Source organism: Nyctereutes procyonoides, unplaced genomic scaffold (genome assembly GCF_905146905.1).
Source record: "Nyctereutes procyonoides isolate TBG_1078 unplaced genomic scaffold, NYPRO_anot_genome, whole genome shotgun sequence".
In the NCBI taxonomy this organism is placed as follows: Eukaryota; Metazoa; Chordata; class Mammalia; order Carnivora; family Canidae; genus Nyctereutes; species Nyctereutes procyonoides.
In genome coordinates, this window is record NW_026575049.1 from 1,706,267 (window position 1) to 1,731,243 (window position 24,977).

At 49.8% G+C, this 24,977-nt stretch overlaps 2 protein-coding genes across 2 annotated transcripts in view; both read left to right on the forward strand.

Moving 5' to 3' along the window:
• Positions 1–9,273, forward strand: part of KIF5A (kinesin family member 5A) — a 29,471-nt gene extending 20,198 nt beyond the window's left edge. The window contains 11 exon segments of the mRNA XM_055328868.1: positions 175–276; positions 814–874; positions 1,112–1,183; positions 1,337–1,441; positions 4,020–4,067; positions 4,069–4,237; positions 4,492–4,645; positions 4,938–5,020; positions 5,422–5,449; positions 5,904–6,017; positions 7,048–9,273. Of these exon segments, the coding sequence (XP_055184843.1) occupies positions 175–276; positions 814–874; positions 1,112–1,183; positions 1,337–1,441; positions 4,020–4,067; positions 4,069–4,237; positions 4,492–4,645; positions 4,938–5,020; positions 5,422–5,449; positions 5,904–5,982 (901 nt within the window). The 3' untranslated portion in view covers positions 5,983–6,017; positions 7,048–9,273.
• Positions 9,274–12,442: 3,169 nt separating this feature from the next.
• PIP4K2C (phosphatidylinositol-5-phosphate 4-kinase type 2 gamma) lies at positions 12,443–23,741 on the forward strand. The gene is made up of 10 exons (XM_055328065.1): positions 12,443–12,709; positions 15,112–15,209; positions 15,872–15,968; positions 16,340–16,483; positions 19,682–19,828; positions 20,012–20,050; positions 20,636–20,749; positions 21,108–21,375; positions 21,565–21,668; positions 21,854–23,741. Exons 1-10 carry the CDS (start codon positions 12,530–12,532, stop codon positions 21,932–21,934), a joined length of 1,272 nt encoding a protein of 423 aa, XP_055184040.1. The 5' UTR covers positions 12,443–12,529; the 3' UTR covers positions 21,935–23,741.
• Positions 23,742–24,977: the final 1,236 nt, after the last annotated feature.

The window sequence follows — 24,977 nt, forward strand, 5'->3', positions numbered from 1 at the left end:
CTCACTGTGTTGTGCAAACGGTGGCCTGCACCTGCCTCTGATAATCCAAACGTAGATGCACCAGTCCTGACTGGACCCACTTGTACCAGAAGGAAACAATTTGCAGAGCCAGTCTTTCCTTAACCCCTCATTAATACCTTCTTGTTCTCTCCAACACCTCCTTGCCCTCTGCAGCCTGAATCAGAAGCTCCAGTTAGAGCTAGAGAAGCTTCAGGCTGACTACGAGAAGCTGAAGAATGAAGAACATGAGAAGAGCAGCAAACTCCAGGAACTGACGTGAGTGATGGTTCAGACTGCTACTCACTCATACCAGCGGAGGGAGGGTACAATGGAGGTGGGGGTCTGGTGTTCCCAGGAAGTAGATGCCTCGGAAGAGTCATATGACGGGGTGGGGAAGGACACACCAAAAACCAAAAAACAGAAAGGAGACTTTCAGAAATGACCTCTATTGAATATTAGCTGCCCCAGCCTAGAAAGATCTTTGTGATATTCTGTTAAGTGTGAAAAGAAGGCTACAAAACAGGTTGAATGGTATGATCCCATGAAATTTTTGTGGGATGTACCTGCATAGAAGTAAGAGTCCAAAAAGACGGACACCAGAATGTTAATGGCAGTTTGATCTGTAAGTAACAGAATTATGTGCTTTTTATGAAACTCGTCTTACTTTTTTTTTTCTTTTCTAATTTCTGCACAGAGAATGTGGGTAACTTACAAAATAAATAACAATAAAGTATAGACCAAAGGAATGGAGAGGGAGGAGAGAGGGAAGAAAGGTAATTCTGAGGGACTCTTGCATTTCCTTCTTCCCTCCAGATTTCTGTACGAGCGACATGAACAGTCCAAGCAGGACCTCAAGGGTCTGGAGGAGACAGTTGTGAGTAGTTTCCCTCTGGGCCAAGTTAACAGAGTGAGGTGGGGGCTTCATTTCTTTCCCTGATTCCTTCATAACCCCATTCCTTATACAGAGTCAGTCTGCGGCATAATCAGGACACATCTTTTCCTAAAGGATGAGTGACTCACCTGACCAGATAGACTGACAATTCCAATAGTTTGGGAGGCAAAAGGTTGAGCTTGTATTTGGCCAGTCCCAATTTGTCATCATTCTTTCTAGGCCCGGGAACTCCAGACCCTCCACAACCTTCGCAAGCTGTTCGTTCAAGACGTCACGACTCGAGTCAAGAAAGTGAGTGCCATCCTTGGCATCTTCCCAGCCCTCATACCGTCTGCTGGCCTCAGGTTTCTCCAAGCCCTGTGGCCTTCAGTGTAGCTGGCTTGGCCTGGTCTTGGCCCTCTTTGGCTGTGGGACAACCACATCTTTTCTTCCGTCTTTAATCAGAGTGCAGAAATGGAGCCCGAGGACAGTGGGGGGATTCACTCCCAAAAGCAGAAGATTTCCTTTCTTGAGAACAACCTGGAACAGCTTACAAAGGTTCACAAACAGGTAAGAGTAGGGGAAGGGGTGAAGAGAACTCTTGAGGCCAGGTGCCTTGGAGACCCAAATCCTCTGAGCTCCCTTGGATTTAGGAAAATCTACTTGCAAGTTTTCCTCACTTTTCCCTTTTACTTTCCTTACTAATCCCTTCTTTATTCATGTTTGGTTCCACTTTACCTTGTTCTTTGTTCCGTGCCTGTTCTCCCTTCTCAAAGCTCCCGACCTGCCTCTGCTCAAAGTGAGATCCCCCAGGCCTATGGATTTGGAGGGAGAGATTGGAACTGGTAGAGGTCTCAGAGGCAGGGGCCTGTAACTACAAACGAGGGATACTGGGCAGAGATAGGAAGCAGTGGGACAAGGAGAAGCCAGGGAAGTTGGGCTTTCCCTCATGGAGAGAACTCCATCTGCCTAGGCCTGGGGCAGGCATGCAGGGTAATGAAAGGATGTCCTCCAGATGGCCCAACCAGGCCCTAGTAGGGGCTGGTTGAAACTCCTGTGTATTAAGTTGCTGCCTCTCTGTCCCCCTCCTTGCTGCTGCGGCTCCTTAGGTGGATGACTGGGTTTCAAAGGTATGGGGTGGGGAGGTAGACGGGGCAGTCCAAAGGAGTCAGGACAGGAAATGTTTGGTGCGTACAGAGCAGGAGCCCCCTCGCTAGCGCCAAATGGCTGAGCCTTGAAGACAGGTGCCACCACGTGTCAACTGGCTCTTCTAACTGACTTATAAAATAAACCCTAATCTGTACTTCATTCGCTTTCTTTCAAACCCACCTGAACACTTGATTTAAACTCATATTCTCACTAAACTGGAGATTAGATTCTTCAGTGCAATGCCCAACATATTTAGCAAATACTTGGTACATCTTCTTTCTTTTCTTTCTTACATCTATAATGAAAAAAAAAATCCCAAAATGGTCAGGATCTGCAGAGTTCATTTATTTTATTTGGGTACTATCCTCTTTCCCCCTTTGTTTATTATAAAGCAGTGTAACAACATAACAACATTCCAGAAAAGTTGAAAGTCAAGGGAAGAAACATTTGTAATCAGTTCTACCACTCTGTTTCCCTTTCTGTGTGTCCACTTTCCTTCTCTGTTGTCATATTGCTTATTCCCCCCCCCCAATATTTGTGTTATGATAAAACAAAAAACAAAACCCACGTAAAATTTACCACCAGGATTATCTTTAAGTTCAGTGGCATTAAATGCATTCATGCTGTGGTGCAACACCCCCACCATCCTGCCCCATCACTGTCGTCTTGTAAAACTGTTTAAGGGAATCCCTTAAACAGTAACTCCCCATTGTGCCTCCCTCCCAGCCCCTGGCAAACACCATTCTTCTTTCTGTCTCTGTGATTTTTACTCCTCTGAGTACCTCACATAAGTGGAATCATCCAGCATCTGTCTTTTTGTAACTGGCTGACTCCACTCAGCATTATGTCCTCCAGGCTTATCCACAGTGTAGTATGTGTCAGGAACCAAGGGCTGGGCTGTTTCCATTTTCCTCATTGAAGTGGCTGCCTCTCTCTGCTCTAAGTCCCAAAGACCAAAAGCAACTCCCCTAGATGATGGAGGACTCCTCATAATGTCCTACCTCAGCAGACGCAAGACTAGAAAGGAAAATGAGAGAAGTGTAGAAACTTATCAATTAACAGAAACTTAAATAGCCAGGCCTTCAGCCCTGTTCCTAATTAAGCTGAACCACTGTGACAGCAAAGCATTGTTTATGATCCTTAAATTGCCCAAAGTGAAAGAGGCACAGATGTGTTTTCAGCTCTGCCCTTTCTCCCTGGGCTCCCTGCTACACCAGCTTACCTGGTATCTTCCAAGGCCGGCTCCTGCAGGCTGGAGAGCCCCCAGTCATTGTGTGAAACCCTATAAAAAAATCAGGGAGTCTTTTTCTGGCTGCAAGATGGTTGCTCTCTAGCTTAAATCAAATGGGAGAGGGACATCCCAGGAAATCCCTGAATGTGAAGGTAATGAGCACAAATGTTTGTGAGACCTCAAACATTTTCTTTCCTTCCTATGGGGTGCTGTATGTGTGTGGGGGGGGACGGAGGAGGGGATGAGGTGGGTGCTCCCACATTCCAGCTTCTGCTCCTGCTCTGCACTGCAGCTAACCTGCACTCAATACCGTATCCACCTTCCAGACTGCTCCTGTGCTCTTGCCGCCCTGCCCCATGCATGCCTCCAAAGCCATCTCTGGGTGAGGGGTGCCTCATGGTTGCCCTGGGGCTACTGGTCTGGCACAAGCTATGAGATATTGGGTGTGGGTAGCTAGGCCAAGAAAAGACGGGAACAGGACACTGCCACAAGAGTTCTGAGCTACAGTGGAGTTGGCACGTTTTGCTCCTCAGAAAATGATGTGACTTTTTAATGCCTGACCCCTGTTTGCTCAGGGAGAAGGAGAGAACCAGAGGACCAATTAGGTGAAGGGAATGAGGCCTTTCGAGGAAAGAATGCGGTCTCTGTCTTGTCTGACTTGATTTTTCTTTATTCTCTCTCCCTGCCCCGCACCCCCACGCTCCACTGCTGGCTCTCTCTTGGGTTGCTGGCTTTGCTTTGGCCTCTTCCCTTGGGCTTACCCCACAGCTGGTACGTGACAATGCAGATCTGCGTTGTGAGCTTCCTAAATTGGAAAAAACGACTTAGGGCTACGGCTGAGAGAGTTAAGGCCCTGGAGGGTGCACTAAAGGAGGCCAAGGAAGGTGCCATGAAGGACAAGCGCCGGTACCAGCAGGAGGTGGACCGCATCAAGGAGGCTGTTCGGTACAAGAGCTCCGGCAAGCGGGGCCATTCTGCTCAGATTGGTGAGTGGGAGTGGGTGGCAGCAGATGAGGTGGGATTACTCCTGGGGGAGATGGGCAAATTCCTAAGTGTCCAGCACCTAGATGATCGCTTTTCACCCTGCCTCCGCCCCAGGATCACCCCACTACCGTCCCCCACATGTATAAAAGTGAGTGATGTTAGCTGAACTCAGTTCAGCCCCAGCTAAATGACTTCAGAACCAGGGCAACTGCAGGGAAACAGCCTCCACACCGTCATTTTCCTTTCTTTACCACAGCCAAACCTGTGCGGCCTGGCCACTACCCAGCATCTTCACCCACTAACCCCTACGGCACCCGGAGCCCTGAGTGCATCAGTTATACCAACAGCCTCTTCCAGAACTACCAGAATTTGTACCTGCAGGCTGCACCAAGCTCCACCTCAGACATGTAGTGAGTGGCCCAAGGCGTGGGCGGGAGTCCTGACCCAAGGCTGTCTACACTCCAGAAGGCCTAGGTTGGGTCAGTTATTGGCTGACACTTAATTCTTTCCCTAAGTGGCTTCATCGCCTCTTCACACCTCTGTTTAGACAGTGGGCATTGCCCTCCCAGCCTGTGGCCATCTTGGTTGTCCTCTGTTCTCTGGGCCTGGGAGGTGTGTACGGCTCCATCCCTGAGGGGATTATGGGGCACAGTGGAGGGAGGGTGCCAGAGGCTTCTGCATCTCTCTCCTTGCTCCATCCAGCTTTGCAAACTCCTGTACCAGCAGTGGGGCCACGTCTTCTGGCGGTCCCCTGGCGTCCTACCAGAAGGCCAACATGGACAATGGTGAGTGAAAAAGATGGGTGACCAGCCTTTGGGATCCCCAGGGAGAGTTGAAAAGTGTAAGAAGTAAGTGACCCTGTACCTACAGCTTGAACACTGCCCATCCCTTTAGGGTCTTGGACTCTTAGAAGTGAGTTCCCCCTGTTGCCGTGCCTGTCCCCACCTCCCCTGCCGCCCCTTCTCCTTTCCTTCAGCAGGAATCAGGGAGACCTTTCTCAAACAAAATGGTCGTGCACCTGGGGTGGTGGAGAATAGAGTGCCACAGACCCAGGTGGCAGCTGTACTCCAAAGTCGTACCTTTATCTCTAAGGGGTAGGATGAGAGAGGGTGTGGGGAGACGGCCTCTAACACCCAGTCTCTTTTTTCTTCTCCTAATCCTGTGTTCTCACTGATGATGCCTTCAGGAAATGCCACAGATATTAATGACAACAGGTATACCAGTCCCCATGGCTCCTGTGTTCTCTGGGTGGGACCAGAAGAAATGGTTAGATTCCCCTCATGCCCCACTTAGGGGTTCTCTGGAGCCTTCAGGGGAAGGAGGAGGACATGAGAAGCATTCTCATCGTCACCCTGTCCTGAAGATCTACGCATCCCCTGCCTCTCCGTGCAGAGAGCACGTCCCCTCCTCCAATCCCCTCTGTGGCTTCTTGCCACTCCGTTCCGGAGGCTGGGTAGTGCCATGCCCATCTGATGACCTGGTTTCTCTCCTTCCTTCAGGAAGTCTGTGACTTTGACCTTGGGCGGGTCAGCTCCACCTCTCTAGCCGTGGTTTTCCTTGTATTCCCGAATAGTCCCTGCCTCTTGTCCCCCAGGGATGCTATGAGAGCAGAGTGACCGTAATGTTTTCCTGTATACGGAGCTGACACTGCTGGGTCTCTTCTTTTAGGAGTGACCTGCCCTGCGGCTACGAAGCTGAGGACCAGACCAAGCTTTTCCCTCTGCACCAAGAGACGGCAGCCAGCTAATCTCCCTCAGGACTGCTGCATACCTGCACTTTCAGGTAGCTTCGGGCTGCTTCCACTGACCAGCCTTGGTTGCCTCCTGTCTTGACCTCAGCCTCTTTATCTCTCCTGCTCTTTTTCGTCACCTCAGAACTTTTATATAGTTGTCCCTCAGCTCCTGCTTTCCCTTCCCAGGGGCTAGGGCGCTACTGACCCACAGGCTCCACCCCTCAATCTCATGCTTTCCTTTTGGCCAAAGCAGTAACCACAGTACTGCCTTTCTGCCACTAGGGGACACTGTCACATGTCAAAAACAGTGAGTGAGGGTGATGCCCACCTAGAGCCACACCCAGGTCAGGGAAGGTGGTAGATATTAATTAGTAGGAGATCATATCCACCCCCTCTCTGCCTCCACTCTAAAATAATTTTGGATGGGCGGGTATTTTCTGAACCAAGATATCTCCAGTAAAGGAGGTGTTTGCTTTATTCCTGTACCAGTGTCCCACATACCTCCTATCTATGTACGAAGTCACCAAAAGCTTTAGGAAATGCCCCAGCAGGTCTGACTTTTTGTCTCTACAGAGCAGTGTCAGCACTCCCCTGCCCCCTTGCTCAGTGGTGGTAGAAAATAGCTGTGTTCCCCCTCTCTGCCTCCCTTATTCCACCTCTGTGCCCAGGTCCCCTCTTCCAGCAGCTCAGGCACCTTCCTGGTTCTTGGGTGTCACCAGGCTTCTCACTTGCTTTAGGACTGTACACTAGGAGCCTGTTTTATGGTCCACTCTGGATCTTTGGAGAACTATAAATGAGAGAATATGGCCAGTCTCTTACTGGGCTGCATCCAAGCCAAGCCCTCTCCAGAGGCTTTCCAGGATAATAGGTCAGGCACACATGGACAGAAAGGCATGAGGAGCAAGAAGTAGGGATGGGGAAGAAAGAAGAAGGGCTAGGTAGAGGAGCAGGGGCTGGGAGAGTCGTGTCCATATTAAAGGAACAAGACAAGTCGAAGTTTGTGCAAAATGCCATCCTGTTCCTGTTGAGTGGCTGGACTGCAAGGTGGTTCCTCACAACCTCTTTCTCTTTCTTCCCCAGTTTCTAAGAGGGACTGAGGCCTCTCCTCTCAGCATGCTGCAAACCTGTGGTCTCTGATACTAACAACTCCCTCCCAACCCTCGTTGTTCAACTGTACTGTTTGATGTCTTCTCTTACTCTGTATCTCTTTGTACTCTGTATCTATATATCAAAAGCTGCTGCTATGTCTCTCTCCTCTCTGTCTCACTCTCTAAGTATCTAATGATGTATTTAGCAATTTCTAAGCATAGTATACTCTCCTCATTTGGGGCAATAGGGAGGAGGGTGAATGTTTCTTCTTTCAAACATGCGTCTCTCACACTGAGTGGTATTAGTCATGGAGATGATAAAAGGAAAAAATGGGAGCTAGAGGGCTGTGATCCTTCACGCACACACACGCATACATACACATGCACACACACGCACACACACACACAAAGCCTTAAACGGAAGAATGTCTTAGCATCATAAGAAAATACAGAAATAGATTCTTCCTCCCTCCTCTTTCACATATACACAGGGGAGGGTAAAATGGAAGAACTGCTAAATTACAGGTAGAGGTTTCTTCATATAACCCCTCGACTGAACCGAAGGGGTTTGGGTGTGCAACTCCACCCTCCAAAGTATACCTTTTGCCTTTCTCTTCCTGTCCCTCTATCCCCTGCCCCAATGACCCAGGACATGGATTGTTCAAGGGACCATTTCCCTTTCTCCTCAAAACTCCTTTTGATATTCTCTGCCCCAGAACTCATGAAGAGAACCTAGAGTTGCTTTAAAATATTTTGAATATGAATATTTGAGGAGGCAGACCCTGTCCAACAGTCTGCCAAGTGGATGCTCATCTGTCAGGTGATTGCTTCTTTGGGTTTGAGGGTGAACAGGCTGAGAAATTCCAAGTATTTTTTGCCACAGTGATGAGCTGGATTCCTTTCTCTGTCCCATATTGGGCTGCATGTTCTTCCCATCTCCATCTTTTGGTTTGGGACCTTCCAGTTCATTGGCAAAATATCTATCTCAAGATGCCTTCCTTTCAGGCTAGAGCCTGACTTTTCCCCATAATGCATTAAAATTTTTTTTTGGACAGAATTCCTTTGATAATGTCGCCATCTGGCATTAAGTGCACTTTAAAGAAAGAGGCAGAGCAGATTTTCTAGACTGGGGGAGGGTAGTTAGAGGGGAGTACCCTCCTCCCAACACTGCCCCATATAATTGATAGAACTGTTATTTTAGTTTTAGATGTCCTTTCCTTCCACATGGTGCTAAGGTGGTTTTCTAGGTAACTGCAGGGATGGAATGAGGAGGTCACAAGCCAGTCAAATCAAGGAAGTCTGGTGTCCAGATACCCAGTCTTACTTACAGGATTCCCCAGCAGCAAGGCAACCATCACCTAGCTTCTAAGGGAGGAAAGAAAGCTTGGTGTGAATGCCAGCTTGTAAACACAGGCTATATTGGCCTGGAACTCCTTCAAGGAAAAAGTTCTTCTTCCTTTACCTGTTGGGCCCCTCTTAGCAATTATAGAAAAATGCAGGGAAAAATCTAAGAGTAAATCCAAGGCAGTGATATTCAAACATTTTTTAAGACAAATCTTATATAGAACCCTGATATAAAAAATAACCCAAAGTGATGCAGACCTGAGCAGTTTACATTTTCTTTATTTGGTGGAAAATGCTTCATTAGTGAAGGAGCTCTTGAGTGGTCTTAAGAGTTCGAACCTGAAGGTAGAGTAGTTTGCAAACCACTGCTCTGAAGGAGAGGGGTTCAGCCTGGCTCCCCTGCCCCAAGCACATAACTCAGAGCAAAGAGGGAAAGGCCCAATGAGAGAAGAAGGAAGATGTCTGTGCACCTGTAGACTTGAGCTAATATTTGCCAACAGGGCACCTGAGAAGCCAGTGGACTTTATGTAATCTTGCCACCAAATGATTCTTTTAAAACACATAAGAAAACGTGAAGGTGTTCAGGCAGATAAGGAGAGAGATGTAAGGGAAATATAATTCACTTACATAAATAAGAAACACACACACAAGGCCTTCACCAGAAGCTTCACTCTACACCCCCCCCAACCCTTCCTGCCACTACAGCAGCCCTTTCCAGAGAGCCAGGGTCACCACAAGGGACACCTGGCCTGCCCACTCACATCTGCCAAAATGTTGCATGCCAGCGTGGAAGACAAACCAAACCGCACAAACCCCAGTGTGTATTTACTTGATGTATATAGATACCTTGAAAATAAAATAAATTCAATGATGATTCTGTGGTGTGGTCAATCTTAATCTCTCCTCAGCCTCACTCCCTGATTTGTATGTAATGGCATTTGACAGTGTGGTATATATCCTTCTAGATGTTTTTCTATATATTTACAACACACATTTGTTTTCTTCCCCACCTGACAGTATATTCTGGAGATCTTTTCATGTCATTATACATAGATTTATCTCATTAAAATAGGGGTGCCTGAGTGGCTTAGTTGATTAAGCAACAGACCCTTGGTTTTGGCTCAGGTCATGATCTCTGGATCATTGGGCTGCACTCAGTGGGGAGTCTGCTTAAGAGATTCTCTCCCTCTTCCCCTCCCCCTGCTCACCCATTCTCTAACTTTCTCTCAAAATAAATGAATCAAAAAAATTTACCTCATTAGAAAAGATGTAATTTTTCAGGGGCAGCCTGCGTGGCTCAGCGGTTTAGTGCCACCTTTGGCCCGGGGCCTGGTCCTGGAGACCTGGGATCCAGTCCCACGTTGGGCTCCCTGCATGGAGCCTGCTTCTCCCTCTCCTTGTGTCTCTGCTCCCTCTCTCTCTCTCTCTCTCTCTCTCTCTCTCTCATGAATGAATAAATAAAATCTTTAAAAAAAAGAAAAGATATATTTTTTCATAAACGTATAATTTATTCAACCATTCCACTACTGGTGGACATCAATCTAGGTTGTTTATAATTTTTTTTAATTTTCATATTTATTTATGATAGTCACAGAGAGAGAGAGAGAGAGAGAGGCAGAGGGAGAAGCAGGCTCCATGCACCGGGAGCCTGATGTGGGATTCGATCCTGAGTCTCCAGGATCGCGCCCTGGGCCAAAGGCAGGCGCCAAACCGCTGCGCCACCCAGGGATCCCTGTTTATAATTTTTAACCAAAAATGGTATTCTGGGACGCCTGAGTGTCTCAGGGGTTGAGCATCTGCCTTTGGCGCAGTGCATGATCCTGGATCCTGGGATGGAGTCCCTCATCTGGCTTCCCAGAGGGAGCCTGCTTCTCTCTCTGCCTATGTCTCTACCTCTCTCTCTCATGAACAAATAAACAAAATCTTTTTTAAAAAATGGTATCCCATCGTCTTCATTTTTCCCCCAGACCATCACCTCAGTCCCAGTGTCAATTCTGTCCCTCTCCAGTGGGACTCCATCCCTCCTTTGCCAACCACTCAGTTCTCTTATCCCAAGATCATCTACCACAATCACCCTTCTAACATTTTATTTATTTTCATTTTATTTTATTTTTATTATTTTATTTTATTTTTTATTTTATATTTTATTTTATTTTTTTACTTTATTTTATTATTTTATTTTATTTTATTTATTAAGTAAGCAAGCTGTATGCCCAATGTGGGGCTTGAACTCATGACTTGAAGGTCAAGAGGCACATTGCTTTACCCACTGAGCCAGCTGAGCATCCCCTAAGCCCCATTTTAGAGCACAGGGCTCTGTGCCCTCTCTCTTCATACCTTGGAGCTTCTGAGACAATGGAGAAAAGTGTACAACTAAAACTCCAGGGCCACTGAAAGCCTAGGAAGCTAACTGGCCCTGTTTGCTACTCACTGCTTCTCTGTACCTCTCCTCAGTTTCCTCCCTTGCTTCCCAGAGGTCGAAACTTCTAAAGATCCCTTCTCCCCTCCTCTCTTAGGCAAACAACTAAGGCAACTGAGCATGAAATTCTTCATCTGCCCTCCATACCTACTCCCTTACCTGTATTTGCACCAATCCTTTACTTTCTTTCTCCTAACAAGTGATAAATCTGTCTTTTCTGGACTAAAGCAAGTTCCTTCTAGATTCTTCATTCTTGAGATACTTACATAGACCCATTATATACGGTATCTAAAAGTGATGCAGGTGGGCAGTTTGCATCTTTGTGATTTCCCCCCTTCTTGTAAAGTCTCCCTGAAGAGTGCGTTTCTTTTATATGTTTTTAAGTCATCTCTCCCCCCAACGTGGGGCCCAAACTCACAATCCTGAGGTCAAGAATCACATGCTCTACTGATTGAGCCAGCCAAGTGTGCCCTGAAAGTGTGTGTTTCAACTGTTTCTCTATAAGTGACTCCTCATCTTGTTTTTACAGCCAGATTTCTTGACCAAAATCCCAAGCCTCCCCTCCCCACTTCTTCATCTCCCATTCATTCCTCAGCCCACCTAGAACTAACTGGCTCTTGTTCTGATGAAACTGCTTTTTGAAGGTCACTCGTTGCCAAATACAATGGGCACTTCGCCATCCTTGTCTTGCTTCGCCCCCATGACATGTGACTCTGCTCGCCACTCCTTCCTTCTGGAAACTCTACTCCCTAGTTTCTGTGACCCTGCTCTCCTGGTTCCTTTTGCTTCTCAGTCTTCTCCCACTACCTTCTTAATTGCTGGTCTAGACCAGGGTTCTTGCTTTCTCTGGAAGGGTGTCATCCACGGCCACAGATGCCACAATTAGTCTGTGTCCGCAGCCCAGCTTATTCCGCTGAGCTCTGGGCTCATATGTCCAATGGCCCTCCGGTCCCTCAAACACATTCCAAACCGAACTTTTCACCAACCTGCCCCTTTTCATGCCACCAGCACCGGTCTCTTGGCCAGAAGCCTGGGATTCAGTCTCAAGGTCTCCCTTTCCCTCAAGTCCCACATCCACTAAGAATTTTCCAAACTGACCTCAAACTCTCCCTTTAGCTGCCACTCTTCTTTCCATCCCAACAGCCACTGTCTTAGTTCACCGCTTCGTGTCTACTTTCGGAATAGTCCAGCCCCCCTGCAGAATGATGCCTGGCGGTGCCCGTGAGAGACACACACAATGCATGGAAGCCACTTAGGGGCGGGCCACTTGGTAAAGGGACACTCGTGGGGTAGAGCCTCGGGCGGGAGGTTACTCCTAAAACTCGGTAAAACCGGGAGGCAGCGGCATTGCCGCCAAGGAGCCGCCGACCTGGAGTGAAGCCTGGCGGCCCAGGCCGGGGACCGAGGCAAGCCGGGGCCGGGGCCGGGGCCGGGGCCGGGGCCGGGGCCGGGGCCGTGGCCGGGGCCGGGCCCGCCCGCCGCCCGCCGCCCGCCGCCCGCCGCCCGCAGGGAGCGCCAGGTGAGCCCCCACCGCGCGGGGGGCGGGGCGGGCGGCGCGGGGCGGAGCCAGCCCAGCCCCGCCCCCTGCGCGCCCGCGGGCGGGCCTCCGGTCACGTGACCGCGGCCCAGGTGAGCGCCGCTTCCGGGGTCGGGAGCCCGCTGTGCCGGCGGCTCGGCGTCCCCTCGGTCGGTTGCGCGGGCTAGGGAGGCTATGGCGTCCTCCTCTGTCCCGCCGGCCACCGTACCGGCGGCGGCGGCGGCGGCGGCAGCGGCCCCGGGCTTCGGCTTCGCCTCCAAGACCAAGAAGAAGCACTTCGTGCAGCAGAAGGTGAAGGTGTTCCGGGCGGCGGACCCGCTGCTGGGCGTGTTCCTGTGGGGCGTCGCCCACTCGGTGAGCCCGCCGCGCCTCCAGCTCCCGCCTCGGAGCCCTCGCCGCCGCCCCCGCGCCCCGGCCCCCGCGCCCGCGCCCCGGCCCCCGCGCCCCGGCCCCCGGCCCCCGCGCCCGCCGCCCAACCTCCAACCTCAGGTGTCCCCGCCGCGGCGCCTCGCTGGAGGAGGCGGCGCCGTCGTTCCTTCCGTGAGACGGACCCTGGCTCCGTCCGCGCCGCGTCCGCCGCTCGAGCTCCGCCCGCCCCACCTGCCCTCCTGCTGCTCCGGCGGCGCGCGGCGGGCTCGGCGGGAGGCCGGGCGGGGGCGCTCAGGGCGGCGGTGCTGCGGCCCGGGAGGCAGCTCGGAGAGGCGCAGTTCGCTTTCCTCTGCAGCTGCCGCCCTGGTGTTGGAGCCTCGGCCCTGGGGGACGCTCCAGGCTTCCTGCGCGCCCCTGCCTTTGCCTTCCAAAGGTACAGCGCCCCGGAGAAGCCACCCACCCGGGCCTCGTTGACACTATGTATGGGATATGCCTTTGGTTTTCACTGCATCCCCGTGGCTGGCTGCGGAGCCGCTGTTCGGGGTCAGCGGGGGGTCGCCTGTGACCAACAGGATGGCTGAGGAATGCTGCTGCTGGGGACGCTGCTGGGGACCCTGAGGAACAGGTGGCCGGTATGGCCTGGAGGAGGCCAAGCAGCCCAGTGCGTCGCTTTTCCTTCACTCAGGTGCAGGAAGCACAGCCGTTGTTCCTCCACCCTCAGATTTAGAGTGGGAGGGATGCGGTGACCTTGAATAAATCAGTCTCCTTGAAGTGTTGTAGTCAAGGCGGAGTTGGACAGGTGGAAGGGAGTGAGGAAGAAGACCATTTTTGTCCCCTTCTTGATTTGTGGTTTAGAATGTTGGGGGGGGGGTGGCTCTTTTGTATTTGTGGTTGTATGGACCGCTCCCAGCTCCTGGGTGGTAATGTCTTAGAGGTAGGGCTGCCTCTCAGATGGACTTTACAGGTGACCCATCCATCCCTTTGGGAAGCTTACCAAGGAGGATTTTTCTTTGGTAAGGATTGAGGAGTTACACATGAGAGCTGGCTGCCTCAGCTTCCCTAGGTATATATAGTTTAACTTCAACACCCCACCCTTTAGCCAACCCACATTTACTTCAAGTGTCTAGAGTGGAGAATTCCTTGAACATATGTCTTAGTGATGATTCAGCCTGCTTAACAGCAGGTGGCGAGGAGGGGGCATGAAGAACTATAGCTGAATTTTAGGCTGGGAATCTCAAGTGGCTTTTCTTTTTCTTTTTCTTTTTTCTTTTCTTTTTTCTTTTTCTTTTTGGTTCCTGGAGGAAGATGTTCTGTCCTCCTTTTCTACTGAGAGTGAGAGGAGCACAGTTTCACTGCAATCTGTCCATTTGGGTTAGGCTGCACTTCATCACCTCTGTTGAATGATCAAGGGAGGCAAGGCCTCCACTTATTCAGCTAATACACACTTCAGGACCCCCTGTGCTGAACTTTATGCTAGCTCAGCACCTGACACATGCAGACAGCTACTGCTGGTCCTTGCCCTCGAAGAGCTCACAATGTAGGTGGTGAACTTACATAAACTAGCCATTAGAGTCATGTGATAAGTGCACTGTTAAAGGTGGGTGAACAGTACTGCGGCAACGCTGGGGAGGAAACACATCTTCTTGGGATTTCTTCGTGCAGGAACTCCCTTCCCACCCAGAATTAGCAGATGGCTGATTCTGGGGGCCAAGGAGAGCGTGTGTTGCTTGCATCCTTTGGGCCGTGGCCTGGCTTGACTTTTAGGAACAGACAGCTAATGAGCTCATATCCTCTGCCTGCCTGCATGCACCCCCTCTGAAGTCAGCTGCTCTTCTTTTACTTGACAGGCAGGTGGGGACCTACTGGAGAGACGTGGGTCAGGGTGGTCTGTTTGTAAGGAGATGCCTCCTGCAGGATGTGGACATCTCATTCTGGTTGCTGCAGGCTCCTCAGAGTCCCATTAACTCTCTTGTGTACATTTAAAAAAAAAGCGCCTTTTGTTTTGTTTTTAATGGAGCATGGAACTGTTTGTCTTGAGTGTTTTGAGTCTGCTGAGGGTATTTTTTTCCCTTTAGAACTTCTCACAGCTTTAAAAATAGTGCTGAGCTGCTTACAGGGTTTGCCTAATATAAAATGACTGCTGCGAGAATGAAGCTCCATGGGGGTGGAGTGTGAGGGGCTGTGTGTGGGGGCTGCTGACTGCAGTCCCTGCTGGGCAGCAGAAGGGGTCAGATGCATTCTCTCACCTCTGGCAAGTAGTTGCATAACTCGGGTTCCTAAATGAACAAGGGTTGAGTTGCCTTTTCTGACTCTTGCCCAGAAGCAGTGTAGAAGTAGCTCTCCACACCCCTCCTCACTGGCTCCCTGTTCTTGTTTCGGTTTATCAGATCAATGAGCTCAGCCAGGTGCCTCCCCCAGTGATGCTGCTGCCAGACGACTTTAAGGCGAGCTCCAAGATCAAGGTCAACAATCACCTTTTCCACAGGTATGTGGAGATCCCTGCTCTTCTCTTGTCAACCTTCCTAGAAGAGAGTAATACATAATTTTAAGAGTTAAGATTCAGTGAATCGAAGGTTTTAGATTTGGAAGGCAGTTTGCAAGTTCTGCGTTCTAACCCCCTTCCCAGAGCAGAAATTCAGTATCATGCAACAAAACCATTAAAGTAACTTCCAGTGTTCTCTATACTCTGATATATTTGTACTACTTTGTTTCTCATCTAGCCACAGAGTAATTACATTTAGATGCTCTTACCATTAGCTTCTGATAGAGACTCCCTGAAAGAAGTATCTTAGTCTCCTAGGTGCTTCTGGTATCAGAAGATGCCGTTCAGAACAGTCGCACCTATTGCGGATTTTAGGATATCTCGAACTTGCATGAGATTTGGGAAATGATGCTGTTTAGACGGGCATTAGATCCTGGTTCTACTTAAGCTACTTATCAGTTCTCTGTTTGAAGCAGGTCACTCAACGACCCTGAGCCCCAATCTCTCCTGTAAAATGGGAATAATATACCTTTAAAGGCCTTCACAATAGCTTCATGAGAATCATATAGGGTAAATGTGTGAAGGTGCTCTGTAGATTGTCAAGCCACATATAAATGTAATACTGCTGTTCCTTTGTTTTCTTACCCTGAAAACCCCTATTTCAGAGAAAACCTGCCTAGTCATTTCAAGTTCAAGGAGTACTGCCCCCAGGTCTTCAGGAACCTCCGTGATCGCTTTGGCATTGATGACCAAGATTACCTGGTGAGAGTCCTTTTCGGGTGAGGGGTGTCCTTTCTCCACGACAAGCGGGGAATCCTGGGGCCAGTCATGTTTAGAGAAATGAGAGCTTTGGCAAGTCTGATTCTTTACCTATTTGTGGTCACAAGGCCTCTTCAAAAATCTGATGAAAGGCGTTAAAAAAGTCTGATGAAAGGTGTTAACCCAGTCCTTGGGGAAAATGTAGCTACATTAAAATTTTTGCTTTCACATTCTTTCAGTCCAGATGAAGAACCCCTGCTCCACCTTTCATACAAGGGTTTTATCCGCTTTCGGATACATTCACTTGACCATTATCCTATGATTGCATCTCCATTCAAAGAGGAAAAGAGCCTCTGACCTATTTGTGTTCCCAGGTATCCCTCACCCGAAGTCCCCCGAGTGAAAGTGAAGGCAGCGATGGTCGCTTCCTTATCTCCTACGATCGAACTCTGGTCATCAAAGAAGTATCCAGTGAGGACATTGCTGACATGCATAGCAACCTCTCGAACTACCACCAGGTTAGGCGGCTTTCCAGCTTCGTTCTTTCCCTCTCCTCTCTATTCATAGCTTTGCTGCTGGAGAACATTAGGAAACTTTTCTCTTTTCCCTACAACCCATTTTGCTGCCCAAGGAGCACTTGACATCATGTTTTTGAAAACTAGGAATTTCGGAAAAAGCCTCTGCACACCTCTTTGTGTTTGACCAAATAGGAGAAGTTAGACATGTTCCTTTCTCATTTGGTATTTAGGATCCCAAACTGCTGTGGATTGATACATCAAGGGTACACATATAGCGGTTATCAACTGTAGACTAAGCCAGAATTAGGTGAACTGTTAACACCAATATACTGTCAGGAATAAATGTGGTTTCTAGGAGAAAAGCAGGATAAGTACACAATTGGGGATAAACTGAAGGGGAGAAGCATGATCATATCCAGTCCTGAGTGGGATTAGGGAGGCTTTTCTGTCTGATGAGATTAACCTGAAACGTGCAGTTTCCGGAATATTTCAGTGATAAAAACACTGCCTGAATTTCTTTCTAATGGAAAAAAAAAATCCCCCTAAAGTCAGTTAGCAAGGAATAAATGAAAGACTAGAAAAATGATTGGTTTAGTCAACAAACATTGAATCTCCGTTATCACTAGGCCCTACATTAGGCAGTAGAGAAAGAGGTGACTGAGGAAGAGGCCCTGGAGGGATCTCTCAGCCTCATGGCAGAGGGTAGGAAACCAACATAAACACAGTGGGATGTGCAGTAGTAGAGGGATGTACAGAGTGCTGTGGGGGTGCTTAAGAAGAGCATCCTAGTTTACCTGGGGAAAGAAGTGCACTGGGAGGTTCAAGGAGAGTTTGTTAGAGCAAGGATTATAGGAGTCGGTTCTTGAAAGACTAGTATGGACTCCTTAGACAAGGTGGAAGAAAGCATTCTAGGCAAAGGACAACTTGCAAAGGCACAGAGCTGAGAGAGCGGTATGTTATTTAGAAATAGTCCCATGACTGCATTTTCGAGAATGGGTTGGATAGGGGAATGCTAGGAGTGAAGATACCAGGTAGGAGGTAATGCTAATAGTCTGGATGAGGAATGACAGAGGGTGGAGGAACGATGGCAGTGGAGAGGCAGAGGAAGACTCGTGGGAGACTCGGGGGAATTAAGGGGAATTAAGGCAAAGGTGCCTCCAGATTCCTGGCTGGGGATAACCGGGTGTCTATTTACTAACAGTTGGGAAGCACAAAAAGAAAGCGGTTTTGGGGAGAAGACAGTTCTGATTTAGACATGTGGAATGTAGGGTTTCTACAGTTCATTCAGATGTAGATGTTCCATAAGTGGTTGGGGAATGGAGTTCAGGAAAGTAGAAGTGTAGATTTGAGAGTTACAGGTAATAGATGGTATTTAAAACTATAAATATAGGCTATTGATAGGAAGTGTTATGGAGAAGAAATGAAGCAATTAGAAGAGCCCATAAAGGAGAGTTTGAGTTGTCAGGTACCCTCCTTTGTTCTGTATGGGATTTGAGGAGAGAGGGGAAGAGAATTGGAAGAGTGGCATAGGGGGAGCCCAGGGTGAAGAGAGTTCTAGGGAGAGTCTGGTTGGGAGTATCAAGTGCCCCTGAGTTGAAATACACCAATAACTAAAATGAATACCAAATGATTTGGCAACTGAGGGATTTGAGGAAGGGAGAAGTAGAGAGATTTCAGAGGAAAGATGAGAGTATGAGTTTGATTTCACTGGTTTAAGGTGTGAAAGGAAGTGGATTCATTGCGGACTACTTTTCTGAGAAGGCTGGCTCTAGGGGAAGAAGGCAGCAATGCTGACAGAGACAATAGTATAAAAGATGAGTCATTTTTTAAGAATCCCAAATTATAAGCCATCATGCAAACATTTTTACTATGGGAACGTAGCCCACCAGGAAATGTTAGTCTAGGTAAAATCATTTCATGGTAAGCAGATGTAATCTCTAATCCTGGTTCTGTGACCACTTGTACTTGAAGAGTTTAGGGATGCCTGGGTGGCTCAACCGTTGAGCGCCTGCCTTTGGCTCGGTTCGTAATCCTGGGGTCCTGGGATCGAGTCCTGCAGTGGGCTCCCCACGGCAAGCCTGCTTCCCCCTCTACCTATGTTTCTGCCCCTCTCTCTCCCTCATGAATAAATGAATAAAATCTTTTTTTAAAAAAATAGAGAGAGGGACACCTGGGTGGCTCAGCGGTTGAATGTCTGTCTTTGACTCAGGGCCTGATCCTGGAGTCCTGGGATTGAGTCCCGCATCGGGCTTCCTGCATGGAGCCTGCTTCTCCTTGCCTGTGTCTCTGCCTCTCTGTGTGTCTTTCATAAATAAATAAAATCTTTAAAAAAAAATAGAGAGTCTAGTGGCTCTTGGGTGACTCAGTTGATTGAGCATCCGACTCTTGATTTTGGCTCAGGTCATGGTCTCTGTCTTGAGATTGAGCTGGGCTCCATGCTCAGCAGGGAGTCTACTTGCCCCTCTTCCTCTGCCCCCTACCTGTGCATGTGTGCATGCTCTCTCACTCTCTCTCTCTCTCTCTCTCTCTCTCTCTCTCATAAATAAAAGCTTTAAAATAAAGAGACATTATACAAATGGAATAAATCAGGAGATGGGGATTCAGAAACTTATGGATACCACAGATGCCTTTAACAAGTCTCCACCACTTTTTTTTTTAAGATTTTTTTTTAAAATTTTTATTTATTTATGATAGTCACAGAGAAAGAGAGAGAGAGGCAGAGACACAGGCAGAGGGAGAAGCAGGCTCCATGCACCGGGAACCCGATATGGGATTCGATCCCGGGTCTCCAGGATCGCGCCCTGAGCCAAAGGCAGGCGCCAAACCGCTGTGCCACCCAGGGATCCCATAAGATTTTATTTATTTATTTGAGAGAGAGCATTCATGCAGGGGTACACCTGGGGGTGGGGGTGGGGCAAGGCAGAGGAAGAGGAAGAGAGAAAGAATCCCAGCTGGGCTCCATGCTCTGCAGGGCTCAATCCCACAACCTTGAGATCATGACCTAAGTGGAAACCAAGAATCAGATGCTCAACTGACTGAGCCACCCAGGCGCTTCCCACCCGCACTTTTGATCTTGTAATCTCTCTACTTGAAGTTATCTGCCCTACTCCGGAATGGTGGTGTTTGAATTCCCATCCCTGGGCTGGTTGTGCATTTACTCCTCAGCTTCTCCCCATTCCTTCCTCCCTTCTACCCCAGTACATTGTGAAGTGCCATGGCAACACACTGCTGCCCCAGTTCCTGGGGATGTACCGAGTTAGCGTGGACAATGAAGACAGCTACATGCTTGTGATGCGCAACATGTTTAGCCACCGTCTTCCTGTGCACAGGAAGTATGACCTCAAGGTAAGGAGAGGCTAGCTGAGGGAGAAGCTCCTGATAGCCTGAGAGTGGGGAAGGGCCTGGGAGGGCACTGAGATGGTTCATTTCAAAGGAAAGAAGACTGTGGGTGTGAATATTCCTCTTAGGAGCTGGATCCTAACAACTTTTAGCCACTTCTGCTGACTTGGTCTTTGGGTCTCTCCACAGGGCTCCCTAGTGTCCCGAGAAGCCAGCGATAAGGAAAAGGTGATACTAATTTTAGGTGACAGGGTGAGGGATGAGGGAGGGCAGATAAAGGGATCTCCTTAGGATAGAGGTAGGGATCACCAGCTATTTCATCTTATCTTAAACCACCAAAAAGAAGAGAGGTGTAAACTTGTGCTGATGCTGGGATTAAGTGTTTGGAATGGGTAGCAGGAGCAGCTGCTTTCTCACTGGCATGGGTTAGCCCGTGTAGAAGGTGTGGCTATGGATAAAGACAAACTTTGAGAGCGAAATGCTTACCCTCTACCCCCCGCTCTGGGTTCTTGTATTCAGGCGGCTATTTTCTGCTTAAGAAGAATGAAAGGCGGTATGTGAGGTCTTGACTGAAAACCATAAGCAGACGGTAGTGGGATGTGATTTGGGGTACCGCTGCAGCGACTGAGTTTGGAGAAGCCACAAGAGCGGAGAACGGCCTCTGGGCAGCATGGCAGTGTGCAGTTAGAGGGGCGGTGAGATCTCTCTCCCCTCAAGGCCACTGAGTTACACAGAGCCCTAGGAAGAGAGCATGGTTCTCTGAGACCTTGAGGGAAGGGCTGTATTCCCAAGATTCCCCTTACCTATTTTCAGGTTAAAGAATTGCCCACCCTTAAGGATATGGATTTTCTCAACAAGAACCAGAAGGTTTATATTGGTGAAGAGGAGAAGAAAGTATTTCTAGAGAAGCTAAAGAGAGATGTGGAGGTGAGTGATGATCGGGGTGCTTTGGGAAATGGCTGTTTCCTGTTGCGCTCCCCCCCCCCCCCCCGGCAGCTGTCTCTCCCATTCTTTGGGTTCTCTGCATGTAGGGGAGTTGGGTATGGGACATGAAAAAACCCTTAGAGGTGACCCATGGAGGGGATGGCTAGAATTGACTAAAAGGATGACCTCAGGTACCAGGACATTGATGTACTAAAGGGCAGTGGTATACTCCCAACCCTCAATTTTCATCCTTCCTTTCCCCAGGAGGGCCCCTGAAGCTCAGAGGGGAGGTATAAGGGTGGTGTGGTGCTGGGAGCAGGGAAGGAGATCTGAGGTATCTGATTTGCCAGTGGGGTCTCAGTTCCTAGTGCAGCTGAAGATCATGGACTACAGCCTTCTGCTGGGCATCCACGACATCGTTCGGGGCTCTGACCCAGAGGAGGAGGGACCTGTGCGGGAGGAGGAGTCAGAGGGGGATGGAGACTGTGACCTGACAGGACCACCTGCTCTGGTGGGCTCCTATGGCACCTCCCCTGAGGGTATTGGCAGCTACATCCATTCTCACCGGCCCCTGGGCCCTGGAGAATTTGAGTCCCTCATTGATGTCTATGCCATCCGGAGTGCTGAGGGTGAGAGAAATCCTGGAAATATTAAGGGTGTTGGTGGTGGGGACGGTTGGCCTTGGGGGAGTGAGGGGACTGAGACCAGCCAGGGTGGTGGGAGAGAGGCCGGTTAGCTTTTCAAAACAGATCTGACTGGTTCTTGGGAAGAGGGAATTGGGACTATACTTGCTCTTCCTTGCTGCTTTCTTTCCCCAGGGGCCCCCCAGAAGGAGGTGTATTTCATGGGCCTCATTGACATCCTGACACAGTATGATGCCAAGAAGAAAGCAGCTCACGCAGCCAAAACTGTCAAGCACGGGGTGAGGGTTCCCCCAAATCCTTTCCTATCTTTTGACTGGGAACAGAGGGAGCCTTTTGTACGGGAGCAATGGGGTGGCAAAAGGACGAAGGGCTGGGTGCGGAAGTGGTGTGGGGAGGACTGGAGGCTGCGGAGTGGGGAGGGGTGGTGGGGTGCCTGACGCTGTGTTCCTACCTCCTCTCGCAGGCTGGGGCAGAGATCTCCACTGTCCATCCTGAGCAGTATGCTAAGCGGTTCCTGGATTTTATTACCAACATCTTTGCCTAAGAGACTACCAGACTCCATGCTGCTTTATGTTCAAGGTGGCAGGGTTCCGAGAGGCTTGGGGAGCTGTGGATATGTTGACCACTACAACTTCTCTTCCTCTTTTGTTAAATTCCAGCTACAGGCTCCTTCTACCCACACAACTCCATCTTGTTGACTAGGCTTTTCCTGACCCTCAGAAATACACTGTCCTGTCCCCCCCCACCCGCCCTCCTTTCTTCCATTTCTCCCTCCTTTCCAGCAATTCTGCTTGCTTCATTAGAGTGTTACTGTTGACTCACTCCCAAGTGCCTTGATCTTTGCAAATGTCCTGTTGTTTCTAGAACATAGGAGGAGATGGGGGAAGGGGATTACTTGCCATCTTCAGGACCTGACTGGACGGATGGACCTGGCTCAAGCAACTACTCTGGATGCATTTTGCTGGTGGGATGAACTAAGAGTGTCTGAATTTTGCTGATAACTTTATAGAACTCACTGTGGCATGCCTCCTTCCTGGTAGACCCTGGGATGGAGGACTTTTAAGATACTACAGGTGTGGGTGCTGGCATGCACACATATGATGGGTTATGGCCCATTTTACACACTAATGGGGTGGGGAGCGGTGAGCCAGCTGGTGCCTTACAGAGGTGGGACCCAGGAGGACTCTTGAAATTATTCAGGGAATTGGAAAAGGTGTCTGTCAAGAATTGACTACTACTCTCCAAACTCTTCCCTCACCCTACTTCCAACCCCTGCCCCTGTACTTCTGGGCACAAGAACCTAGAGATGGCCAAACCGTTCTAGCCTGGGTGAAGATGTTTGACTGCTACTGCTCTTCACCAGGACCTTCCACACCTCCCAAGGCTGGAACCCTTCAGCGGGGGGCGAGGGTGGGGGCAGTTTTGGAGGCTGGGATGATGGGCCAGGGTGTAAGGTTCACTCCCAATGCTAAATTTCCTTTCTTCACGTGTAGCCATCTCTGAGGTTTTATCCCTAGCAGGAGGAAATATCTCTACCTGGGTCCATCCTGGTCATTTCAAGAGGATGAACGTCTCAAGTGCGGGAACCTCCTCTACTCCTTGGAGATGTGCACCTAGCATACTTCCTTCCCAACCCCTTCTCAAGCCCTTTTTCCAGTTGGATGTGTTATTCTGTTCTTTTCTGTCTTATACTGCTACTATGTCTCCCAGGGGACAGATGGACTTCTTTGTCATCTTCACTCTCCACCCCCAGAGAGGAGTCAGAGCCATAACTCAATCACCGGCCCCCTCCAAAGAGTTGAAATGAGAAGTGGTAGTCTCAGAGTATAGAGGACCCTGAGGGCCCAGATTGTGTCCTCCCCACCCCTGATACCTTTGGGGCTAAGGCAGCCATTCTTGCTACCCTCCATCCCCTTTATGGCTTCTGCACTTTTTTAAAACATAAAGATGGGCACCAGCAACTGGCCTGTGGGGATGCAAAGATTCTTTGCTCTGTATCTAGCTGGACTGATCTGTCTCACAGGAAGTCATACAGTCATAAAGGAGAATTCCTCTCTCCCCTTCATCTTCTCCAAAGGAAGTAACAAGAGGAGTCCACAGTTAAGAATTAGAGCCCCTATAATATCTTCCCATCAGGGGCCTGCTGATCTTTTTCATTCCAACCATCTACCTTCCCCTTTTGAATGCAATAAAACTCCATGACACCAGCAGCTGTTGCTCTTTAGAAATTGGTTTTCTGACCATGTGGCTGATGTATCATGAGCAGAATGGTCTTCGTTTTGTTGCTTCTGTTTTTCATCTTTTTTGTTTTATTAATTAATAAAAAAGATCTTGTGTATTTACTCCCATCACTGTCACTGTATAGGAAATAAATTATTGAACCCATATTCCTTCACAGACATGCCTCCTCCCCCCCCTTTTCTGAGGAACCCTGTGCTTAGGGGTGCAGAGACCAGATGAAGAATTACCCATCTTTAAAATGTGGGGCCCCTACTTAAGAATGTGGGTTTCTAGTTAAAAGGGGGTGAGGGGTGTGCATGGCAATGGAAAACTTACTCTCCAGCTCTGTGGGAGTCCACGTATGGGGGGGCCAGGGAGAAGGGCTGATGGGGCGCTCCCTCCCCCCCCCCCCCAGTTCTGGGCCTGATGACACAGTCACTCCTGTAAAGGTGAGTGAGCCTCAGAGCACGCTCCCTCACTTGTACTTGCTCACAGGAGCTAAAAGAAGAACGGGGTGTTCCCCCCAGGCTTCCTGGGAAAGATGTCCTGTTGTCTGGAGAGTGGGAAGAGTACAGCAGGGTCCTGGGAAAGTGGAGAAAGCGACCAGCCCTCCAGCCCAGGGCGGGGAGTGAAGAGAGTGGTGGATAAATAGAGGCTGCTGCCAGCCTGGGAGATCCAGTGCTGTTTGGCTGAGAAGGCCTTTGGCTGGTGGAAAAACCTGGCTTGATGTGGCCCCAGGGAAGTGAGCTGGCCCGGGGGCGGAGAGCGCTCTGATGTGGGAAGCAGAGCAGAGCAGAGCTGTTTGTTCTTGGAGCGTTTTTAACTCTGCTTGTACCAGAGACTTCGCACCCCCACCCCCACCCTCACCCCCATCCCCACCCCCATCCCCCCCAAGGCATTTTTTAAGGCCTGTATTCCCTTCCCGTTCTGCACTAGCCTCAGGATCCCTGTTGGTGGAAAGGAAAGTCGGAGGCGCTCACCCAGCCCCGCCTGCGGGCAGGTTGCGGGGGTCACAGAAGGTCACAACCTAGGAGAAGGCGAGCGCCCCGGGAAGGGATGGAAATAGTGTGGGCGTGGGGGTGGTTCTCCTCCTCCAGGACCAGGGCTTTCCTTACTGTGGCTCTGCCCGTCCTAGATTGTTCCTCGGCGCTTCTAGCAGCAGCAGGCGGATCACAGAGAGCCGCCCCCCCCCCCAGGCACCCGCAGCCCGCTGCAAGGGCCGAGGGCGGGCAGCGACCCAGGCCGCACCGGGCTCCGCGCCCCCGCCCCCCCGCGGAAGGCGCCCCGCCGCGAGGGCCGAGGGGGGCCCGGGAGGGGGACGACCCAGGCCGCGCCCGGTCCCGCGCCCCCGCCCCCGCCCCCTCCCC

Coding starts and splice junctions, on each gene's coding strand:
- PIP4K2C (XM_055328065.1), top strand. CDS start 12,530: ATGGCGTCCTCCTCTGTCCCGCCGGCCACCGTACCGGCGGCGGCGGCG. Junction 15,210..15,871: donor AACAATCACCTTTTCCACAG/GTATGTGGAGAT, acceptor CCCCTATTTCAG/AGAAAACCTGCCTAGTCATT. Junction 21,376..21,564: donor TGCCATCCGGAGTGCTGAGG/GTGAGAGAAATC, acceptor TTCTTTCCCCAG/GGGCCCCCCAGAAGGAGGTG.